Source organism: Kogia breviceps, chromosome 3 (assembly GCF_026419965.1).
Source record: "Kogia breviceps isolate mKogBre1 chromosome 3, mKogBre1 haplotype 1, whole genome shotgun sequence".
Classification (NCBI taxonomy): domain Eukaryota; kingdom Metazoa; phylum Chordata; class Mammalia; order Artiodactyla; family Physeteridae; genus Kogia; species Kogia breviceps.
Window position 1 is genome coordinate 151700361 of NC_081312.1, and position 11057 is coordinate 151711417.

The 11057-nt window shown below is 42.5% G+C and overlaps 1 protein-coding gene across 3 annotated transcripts in view; it reads right to left on the reverse strand.

The window, feature by feature from the left end:
- Positions 1 to 8833, reverse strand: part of SEC11A (SEC11 homolog A, signal peptidase complex subunit) — a 47671-nt gene extending 38838 nt beyond the window's left edge. For 2 of the 3 annotated variants that reach the window (XM_059057356.2, XM_059057358.2), the window contains exon 1: positions 8683 to 8833. In XM_059057356.2, coding sequence (XP_058913339.1) covers positions 8683 to 8733 — 51 coding nt within the window. In that variant the 5' untranslated portion in view covers positions 8734 to 8833. The remainder of the gene's footprint in view (positions 1 to 8682) is intronic. The other variant, XM_059057359.2, reaches the window with a different exon arrangement.
- Positions 8834 to 11057: the final 2224 nt, after the last annotated feature.

Below are 11057 nucleotides of genomic sequence, written 5' to 3' on the forward strand. Positions count from 1 at the left end.
CATAAAGGTCCATGGGGACCTTGATTGGCCCAACATTCACAGAGTAAACATGTTCACTATACTGATGATATCACAAGTGACTAGAATGGGTAGTTTAACCTCATGACCTAGACACGTTGGTAAAACACATATGTGGCCAGAGTGTGAGAAATAAATCCCACAGAAATTCCTATCCCCATGAAAATTCTTGGGGTTCAGTGGCCCCAGTCATGCTAAGATATCCCTTCCAAGATGAAGGAAGAACAAGTTGCTGCATCTGGTTCCTGTTACTACTAAGAAACTTAAAGCCTAGTGGACCTCTTTGGATTTTGGAGGCAACATATACCTCATTTGGGTGTGCTCCTCCAATCTATTGACCTAGTAAACCAATTTTGATCTAGTTTTGAGGAGGGCTGTGCAACAGGTCCAAGCTCCCATGCAAGCTGTTCTATCACTTGGGCCATAAGACCCAGAAGATCTCATGGTAACTGAAATATCTGTGACAGATGGAGAGCCTCTGGCAGTCCTCTACGGGTGAACAACAGCACAGTTCTTTGAATTTGGGGGCAAAGCTATGCTATCCTTTGGAGAACTATTCTCCTCCTCTGTAACAGCTTCTAGCTAGCTGCTGAATTCTAGTAGAGACTAAACACTAGACCATGGATCACCAAGTTACCATACAACCTGAACTCCTCAGCATGAACTGGATGCTGCCAGCTCCACCAAGCCATAAAGTTGGGCATTCACAGCAGTACTCCATCATCCATTGTAAGTAGTATATACAAGACTGGGCTCAAGCAGGTCCTGAAGACACAAGTAAGTTGTATGAGCAAGTGACTCAGATACTCATGGCTCCTACTCATGCTACATTGCTTCTTCTCTCTCAGGCTACACCTCTCGCCCCATGGGGAGTTCCCTATGACCAGCTGACTAAAGAAGACTTTAGGCCTGGTGTTTAGATGATGGTTCTACATGAACCATGTAGCACCAACTGAAAGTAGACAGCTGTGCCATGACATCCCCATTCAGGGTTCACCATAAAGGATTATGATGTAGGGAAATTGAAGGGGGTTGGAGGGAGGTATTTTTCTAGTTCTTTCTAATTTCTCTCCCTTATCCTAGAAGGTAATAACTGTTTTCTGCATACGCTATTTCTGAACACCTTAAGAGTCCTCTTTTACAAATTTTAGTGGTTGAGCATCTTTTACCAGTTAACAATTCTTTGCATTTAATTTTTCCCTGTTCAATTACTAGTGTTGTTTCTATCTTCTGAGTGATACAAATGGCCTTTTGAAGACAGCTACAGTACCAGCTAGACAGCAGCAACACTTTGTTGGGCTGGGATAATGTCTAATGTCCTACAGTATGTGGTATATGCTCTTAATTAGCAACCAATTTCTTCTGTAAGTAGGATTCACTAGTCCAAATTAAAGGGTGGGAATGGAAGTGACTCCTCCCACTACTACCCCTAGTAATCTGCTAGTGAAATTTCTGCCTCCCAGCCTCATAGTTTTGGGTTCTGCTGGTTTAGAAGTTTTCATTCCTGTGAATTCCCTGGCGGTCCAGTGGTTAGGACTTGGCACTTTCACTGCCATGGCCCGGATTCAATCCCTGTTCGGGGAATTAAGATCCCACAAGCTGCCCAGCGCAGCCAAAAAAAAAGAAGTTTTCACTCCTAAAGGAGATTTCCTTCCACCAGGAGACACAGTGGTTCCATTAAACTGGAAGTTGAGTCTGCCCCCTCGCCACTTTGGGATACTCATGCCAGTGAACCAAAATGCAGGGAACGGGGTGGTTACTTACTGGCAAAGGGGACTGACCCTGACCATCAGAGAAAAACAGAGGTTCGTTACTACATAATGACGGAAGTGAATATACAGGAATATAAAGAATCCTCTGAGGCCTTTCTTAGTACTTCCATGTCTTACAATAAAAGTTAGTAAAAACTATAACAATCCAGTTCAGGCAGGACTCCTCATGACATTACCCTTTAATAATCAAGGTTTGGGTCACGCCATAAGGCAAGAAACTATGACCAACTCAGGTTCTTGCTGGGAGCAAAAGGAATGTGAAATGGTTAAGAAGAAAGATGACAGCTACAACCATGTAGCCAATTACAGAAACAAAGGAAAGCTGCATATTAGACAGAAGTATAATCTTGCTTTTATCTTTATTTGAAAAGTGAAATATGATTAAAAGAGGTGTGTATAAATGCTGAGCTGACAAAGGGTAGACTATAATAGTTTTGAAAACTACAGTAGTTTTGCCAAATTGGCTTAGCTAGAACTAGGCTTCCCCAAACCCCCCTTCATGTATGGTTCTGAATTAGATTTGGCAAAAGAGAAATCTGCCCAAGACCTAGAAGGTAAAAGAGAAGAGCAGCTGCTATTATGCTGAAGGTCATTGTGGTTAGACATGGTGAGAGACAGACATTAAAGGCCTGGCTGAATCCAGTTTGTCCTCGCATTCCCCTGCTCCACATCCAGGAACGAGCTATAGAGGCAACAGCCTTCCAGACTTCATCTACTCTCCTTTGGTGTGATTCCACTCCATCAGCCAGATGTGGAATCTAGCTCCAGATTCCATGGCAAGCTGCTGTCTACCCATAACAGTGCTACAGAAGAACTGGTGACATTCTGATTCTGCATCTCTGTTTTAGACTCCTGACTCATCCAGCTTCTCCTACAATTATATAAAATCTTATTCCTATAATAAATCCCTTAATTCTAAAATATTCATAGTGGTTCTGCTTCCCAGACTAAACCTAAACTAAGCCATATTTTTCAGACAAAGCATTCTATCCCCATGAACATCTTCTGTGTTTGGATACTCTACCTGACCTCCTTCCTTGAAGTCAGAAAAGACAACTCTTTTTTATTTTTATTTATTTATTTACTTTTGTCTATGCTGCATGGCATGCAGGGTCTTAGTTCCCTGACCAGGGTTCCAACCCGTGCCTCCAGCAGTAGAAGCACAAAGTATTAAATCACTGGACTGCCAGGGAAGTCTCAAAAGACAACTCTTTTGAAGAAGAGTTATGGTCATAATTTCTGCTTAAGTGGAATATGTCTTTATTGTTGGAGGCTTGTGCCATCTGGCATGAGAATAAATAATCATGCTTGTCTGTATGTCCATGGAGAGAATACTATGGGGAAAAAAAAAAACCCTAAAAAATATGAAGTATCTAAGAACCATAACAAGTAAATGCCTAATCCTTACTATGGCACTGTATTCTAGATTTGCTCAAAGTTACACATGATGAAAAACGATTTTTGGATGCTCAAGAATATATTCGAGGATAGTAAGTGCAGTTTTTAACATAATTTTACTTGTGATTTCCTGTGTGTATAATGGAGACTGATGTTTCTACATTGAAACTTTGCAACTTATTACTGAATTTTGATACCCTGCCAGTGATAAAGAGTTTCCTGATCCTAAACAAGACCAGATTAGTTTTCAATAATCAAAAAAAGTAATGGATCTGTCCTCTGTGCTGTATATACCTCCTATTCGCAGCACACTTATTCATATTAGGCCCAAGTCTAGGAAAAATCTAGGCTTATATGTGCTTCACCAGAGGGTCAATTCATTAAAAAAAAGTTACCAAAGATATCCGGAATTCAATCAGGTATCACTACAATAGCCATTAAGAGTTAAGTGAGCAGGACTTCCCTGGTGGCTCAGTGGTTGCAGGGGACACAGGTTCAAGCCCTGGTCTGGGAAGATCCCACATGCTGCAGAGCAACTGAGCCTGTGCGCCACAACTACTGAGCCTGCGCTCTAGAGCCATTGAGCCACAACTACTGAAGCCCGCATACCTACAGCTCATGCTCTGCAGCAAGAGAAACCACTGCATTGAGAAGCCTGTACACCACAACAAAGAGCAGCCCCTGCTCGCCACAACTAGAGAAAGCCCGCGTGCAGCAACGAAGACCCAATGCAGCCATAAATAAATAAATACATAAATTAATTTTTTTTAAAAAGAGTTAAGTGAGGGACTTCCCTTGTGGCCCAGTGGGTAAGATTCCACACACCCAATGCAGGGGGCCAGGGTTCAATGCCTGATTGGGGAAGTAGATTCCACATGCATGCCACAGCTAAGAGTCCGCATGCCACAACAAAGATCCTGTGTGCCAAAATGAAGACCAGCACAGCCAAAAAATAATAATAATAATAAATAAATTTTTTAAAAAAAGAGTTAAGGAATCCTAAGAGACTGAAAAACATAAAAAGAGGGACTTCCCTGGTGGTCCAGTGGTTAAGACTCAGCGCTTCTACTGCAGGGGGCAGGGGTTCGATCTCTGGTCAGGGAACTAAGATCCCACATGCTATAAGGCACAGCCAAAATATTTAAAAATAAATAAATAAATAAATAAATAAAAAGAAAGGATCGTGCCAAGTCCTAAGGTCTTCAGATTTAGGTAGGAAAACATACAGATAGTTAAAATCCAAAGAAATGCAAAATTCAATCAAGTAATGCAAAAGGCCTAAAGAGGAGCTAATAAAGGAAATTCTGTGAAAGTCAGATTAGTCCCATCAGGGCTCAAACATGGATCTAGTCACATGCTGGCCAATATTCTCTGATCATTAAGAATTCTCAGCAAGCAGAGAATTACACATGAAAATAATATAAAAATTACTTGGCATGACATACTTATTTAGTGAATAAGCATATTTTCATTCCAGGAAAATTCATAATTAAGAACAGAAATGCTTAAAGGAAATTATGTATAGTATTAATACTTTTATGTTAAGGGTGCTGTGCATAGTTGGTATCTTAAGTTTTTGTAAAATTTAAGAGAATTTGGAATATTAAAGTAATAGGTCAGGTTTGTAATTCCAATTTAAAATGTACAATCAATTGTAGATTTATTATTTTAATCAGAAAGCTTACTATTTATACCTTACATTCAAATGTTGAAACATTTAGGAGAACTTAAGCTCCAGATTTATAAAAATTATATAAGTATGCAGTGGTGTTTGTTGAATAATCGATGTTCTTAAAAAGGAAATTCTTTAAATTTATAAGTTAAATTTAATGTTTTTAAGATGTCTATTTATAAATTAGCCCAAATATTCAAAGGCCCTTAAAAGTCATTGTTAAAATTTGCTAGACCTGGGAATTCCCTGGCGGTCCAGTCTGGTGGTCCAGTGGTTAGGACTTGGCACTTTCACTGCCGAGAGCCCGGATTCAATCCCTGGTTAGGGAACTAAGATGAGCCCGGGTTCAATCCCTGGCTAGGGAACTAAGATCCCAACAGCGGCTAGACTTTAAGTAGGATAAGATTTGAAAACTGATTCTGAAAGGTTTAAGAACTTGGTTTTAAAATTTTAGCTTTTATAAATTGAATAATATGTTTTTAAATATAAGAATTCTAAACAGGCTTTTCTGCACACAAAGGTTACCTCAATGGGCATCAAGAAATTAACCTACAACCAGAGGTGTGCTGGAGCCAACCTGCTAAATTTTCAGGAATCTTGCAAGCTGGTTTTTAAACACAGTGTTATTATAAATTAGTACAGGGGCTTTCCTGATGGCGCACTGATTGAGAGTCTGCCTGCCGATGCAGGGGACACGGGTTAGAGCCCTGGTCTGGGAGGATCCCACATGCTGCCGCAGAGCAACTGGGCCCATGAGCACAACTACTGAGCCTGCGCGTCTGGAGCTTGTGCTCTGCAACGAGAGGCCGCGATAGTGAGAGACCCGCGCACCGCGATGAAGAGTGGCCCCCACTCGCCGCAACTAGAGAAAGCCCTCGCACAGAAACCAAGACCCAACACAGCCAAAAATAAATAAATTAATTAAAAAATATATATATTAAAAAAATTAGTACAATTAAATTACTTTAAAAACAAAGTCAATAAATACTCTAAATCAGTTTCTAACTATTTTACTATTATCTGTGTTCTAGAGATAATTTTTTAAATTTTACCTGTAAGGTGGAAATTACAGTTGCATGCTACCACATTTCTTCCTAATTCCACATTCAGTGATGTCATGTTAGCAGCTTTAAATCAACCATGTTGGAAGTATTTACCACAGAAACAGGCAAACTACAAATCAGGGCTTCACGGATTAAGAAAAACCTCAGGAACACTGTGCTCTGACACTACAGTAAAAGAGCCACACTGAAAAGGGGAGAAGACAAATAGAAGAGTACATAACAGCTAAAAGGGCTTTAGAGATCACCTAATAGTCTAGGGCGGTCCACAAAGACTCAGAAATAATACAAGGGGAGTTCTGAAGACAGTTAAGTACACAAAGTTTGAATAGAACAATGTTCATATACACTGTGAAATGAAACAGGCAAGAAGAGTAAACTGGGACAAGACTGACACAGTGAGAAACGGCAGACTGTAAAACGACTGGGACTTACTTCAAATGCCATTCTAAGGGGTTTGGACTTAACCTACAAGGCAATGGGATCTACTAAAGGTTGGAGGGCAGGAGAGAAGACAATAATCTGGCAACAGTGTATTGGATGCCATGAAAGTAGTGAAACACTTTAATTTTGAAAACTGTGAAGCAGACAAAAACAAAAATTACATACCGTAAACAAAAGTCTTGAGTAAGGTGTTAAAAATCAATTAAAACTTGCAGTGCAAAAGAATACATACTCTGTGATTCCATTTCTATCAAATGCAAACCAGGGACTTCCCTAGTGGTCCACTGGCTAAGACTCCACACTCCCAATGCAGAGGGCCCGAGTTCGATCCCTAGTCGGGGAACTAGATCCCACATGCCGCAATGAAGATCCTGTGTGCAGCAACTAAGACCCAGTGCAGCTAGCTAAATAAATAAATAAATAAAATATATTTTTTTAAAAAAGCAAACCCATCTATTCTGACAAAAAAGCAAATCAGTGGTTGCCAAGTGCTAAAGAAATGAACTACAAAGGGATCTTGTGGGTGACAGAAATGTTTTGTATCTTGATTGTAATGGGTGTATGTAACTGTAGAAACTTATCAACTGATACACTTTAAATGGATGGAGGTATGGTTTTTTGGGGGGTTTTTTTTGGCCATGCCACACGGCTTGTGGGATCTCAGTTCCCCGACCAGGGATCAAACCCAGACCCCACCCAGTGGAAGTGCAGAATCCTAACCACTGGACCACCAGGGAATTCCCCTGGATGGAGTTTACTGTACTAAACTATTCCTCTATGAACCTGATAGGGAAAAAAAATTACAACTCAAGTTAATCAGACATTTGATGAAACTTCTAGTTTCCCTCTTTTCATCTAATTAGCTCTCGGTACCTACAGTCAGTATCAATTTTTTCCCCCAGATATTATGTGCAGGTAAAACCTCACTTCTAATTTTCCCTCATCCCATCCCCACGCTATCCAATCCTTCACATCCCCTCCTAACAATCTCTAGGAGGTTGCTCATTTTCTCCACTTGTATAATGGGAATAACATTATCTACCTCACAGGTATATAAAGCATTTCACACATAGCAAGAGCTCAAAATAGTTATTGTTTTGCCTTAGTCATTTTCTACATATTTATGCTCCTTGAAGGCAGAATCTGTCTTATCTATCTTTGCATTTCTCTCATTGTACCTAGCACAGGGTACAATAAACAGTAGGCCCAAAAGAAGAGTTTCTTCAAAGCAATGTCTCTGCACCTAGAAATTCACATATGGATGAAAAAACACTATACAAGTGAGAATCTGAAACGTTTTGTGCAATTTGGGGGAAAAAAATGATCAATTATGACTGAAGGAATTTAGGAAACATGTCTAAGAAGAGGTCTGAAGGGGAGTAAGGGGAAGTTGTATATCTTCTTCCCTAAATGGTAAATATAAATAGTGCATAATAGAAGTCCAAGAGAAAAACCTTTAATAGTGACATCAGGACAATTCTTAACAGTAAAACACTGTAAAAAGGTCCCAGGAAAGCAAAAGTGGGCTCTACAGACACACTTGGTGTAGAAGACAAAAAGGAGCAACTTTTTCCAAAGACTAAATAATTACAACAATATTCCCTGTACCATTTGGAATATGATCTGTAAGTTCAAGAAGGAGTAAGGTTTAAGGGCAAAATCAAGAGATGGACGTTTCAGGATCCCTGTATTACTAATACTGGGAGGTATACCCGAGGATCCTGAGGTATAGCTTAATGCTAAGCGGACTCAAAGGCAAGGAGAGTTAACTGTTTCAACTCTGAACACGGAGGTGGTTCAAGGAAGTCAGGACAGCCCGCTGAGGCCCAGCTGTACTAGAAGGGTTGTACCGGGCTCAAAGTAGCCAAACGGCTTTTTGGGGGCCTTACAACCGCCTTCCCGAGCATCCCAGAATAGCGGTGAACTGCTAAACCTAGCTGCTGGAATCCATCGGAAGTCGCTGCGACTGGAGAAATCACGAGTTTGCCGCCTTACTAAGCCTAAAACAATAAGCAACCCCAACTCCCACTTACAAAGAGCCCTACGGTTTCCACTTGCTTCCCTGCCTCACAGGGGGCAATGGAACGTGAAGACCAGGCTTCCCGCTCCGCCCCTAGAAGGCCCCGTATCAGCCAGCGGCTAAAAATAGAGGGCGGATAAAGCTACCTCTGGACACAGACCCCACAAAGAGATGGAATAATCCAGGCGTCAGACCCGCTCCAGCCCTCACACTGGGGCCCAGAGGTCCGCGGAGCACCGCAGTGGCCGCAGTGGCACCGTCGAAGGGACAAGGGGAACAGTGGGCGGCCAACCTCACCTGCCGCTTGTTCATCCGCCGCACATCGTCCAAAAAATCTAGAGACAGCATGGCGGGGCCGGCGAGGGGACACGGGCAGAAAAGACGGCGGGATGTAACCGGCTGGAGGAACAGCTAGCGCACGGGCCAAGCTCTCACTGGACAGAACCCCAGGGTGCCCGCACTTCCGCTTCCGGGGCGGAACCGGCGCGGCCCCGCCCCTTCGCCGGGGCGAGCAGACAAAGGGTCTCTCGACCGTCCTAATCCAGCCTCCAGGCCTGACCTCGCTGTAGGAGGGCTCTCGTACCCCTAACCTCGTCTGCTGAGAACAGAATGAAGCCCACTTCCCGCTCTCAGCCCCGTGGCCCCACACGGGGCCCGCCACTCGGGGTTAGATAGGAGGCCGCCCTGCAACTTCCAGAAGGCGGGCCCTGGTGCACGCCTGGCCAATAGGGAGCCGAGTTTCTGGAGTCTGAGGGCAGAAAAGGCTCCTGAGCGGCCGGCGCGTGCAAGCCCCGGTCGTGGGTCTGGGTGTGGCCCTAGATGTGCACACAGGCCTTGCCTCCTCTGCTGCTGCTGGTCTCCTGCGCTATGGGAAACTGACGACTGAGGTGTTTAAATAAGTGCTGTTGGGTAAGGGCGGAGGATGTGACTTTCAAAGCACTGCCTGACGCTTTCAGGAGTTTAAGAAACTCTTGACTGGAGAGAAAACAACCCGATAGGATTAGAAAACTACCAAACCATGCAACCGTGTGATGAGACCAACAGTCGTGCGGGTTGTGAGGTAGTCCCTTTCTCCCCGAAGTTGACCTTGCTAACAGGATCTGATTGTCTACTAGACGAAAACCTCCTGGTTTTGTTACCTCGGGCACCATAATGTGACCCTCTTATCGCTGACTTCTGTCTCTATACAGATCTTCCTTGACTTACCTCCCAGTAAACCCATGGTAAATTGAAAATACCGTAAGTAAAAAATGCATTCAATACGCCTAATCTACTGAACATTGTAGCTTGGCCTAGCCTACCTTATGCAAGCAGAGCACACACTAGCCTACGGTTGGGCAAAATCATCTGACGCAAGCCGTTTTTTTTTTTTTTATTTTTTTGCCGCACTGCTGGGCATGTGGAACTTCCCGGACCAGGGACTGAACCCGTGCCCCCTGAAGTGGAAGTGTGGAGTCTTAACCACTGGACCATCGGGGAAGTCCTACACAAGTGTATTTTATAATAAAGTGTTGAATATCTCAAGTAATTTATTGACTACTGTACTGAAAGTGAAAGACAATGGTTGTGTGGCTACAAAAGGTTGTAAGTATACTGGTTGTTTGCCATCTGTGCTCATGTGGCTGACTGGGAGCTGTGGCTTGCTGCTGCTGCCCACCATCAGAAGAGAGTATCATACTGGGAAAAGAAGTATAGTTTCTAGTGAATGCATATCACTTTCACACCATGGTTAAAGTAATACAAAAATTGTAAGTCAAACCATTGTTAAGTCAGGCACGTCTGTATATAAATAGTCTTTGCTTTGACTGGCAGAATCTCCTAACACACACCTAGGACAAGAAAAACCAGAACTGGTCTCTGGCTATTATTTCTATCTTTTTCAAAATATTGATTATCTCACACCAGGGGAAGCTGAGTGAGGAAATAGCACTGGAATTCTTTGTACCATCCTTGCAATTCTTTAAATTGAAAATTATTTCACAATAAAAAGTTAAGTATATTTGAGGATGGTTAAAAGGTACGCGGGCCTCTCACTGTTGTGGCCTCTCCCGTTGCGGAGCACAGGCTCTGGACACGCAGGCTCAGTGGCCATGGCTCACGGGCCCAGCCGCTTCGCGGCATATGGGATCCTCCCGGACCAGGGCACGAATCCTCATCCCCTGCATCGGAAGGCGGACGCTCAACCACTGCGCCACTAGGGAAGCCCCAAAAGACAGTTTTTATTATGAGTTTAGGGGAGGATGGAACACTGGTGGTGGGTATGTAAAATGGTGCAGCCACTTTAGAAAATAGAGCAGTTCCTCAAAAGGTTAAACATATTAACTATATTACTGTAGTTACTATCTTGACCATATTAACCAGCAATTCCACTCCAAGGTATATATCTAAGAGGACTAAAAATATATGTCCACACAAAAACTTGCACATGAATGTTCATGACAGCATAATTCATAATAACCAAAAAGCGCAAATAACCCAAATATTCATCAACTGATGAAGGCATGAACAAAATATAGTATATCCATACAATGGAATATTACTTAGCAACAAAAAGAAATACTACAACACAGATGAACCTTTAAAACATTAGGTTCTTAAAACATTTCTTCTTAATGAGAGAAACTAGTCACAAAAGACCATGAATTATATGATGCCATTTATGTAAGATGTTC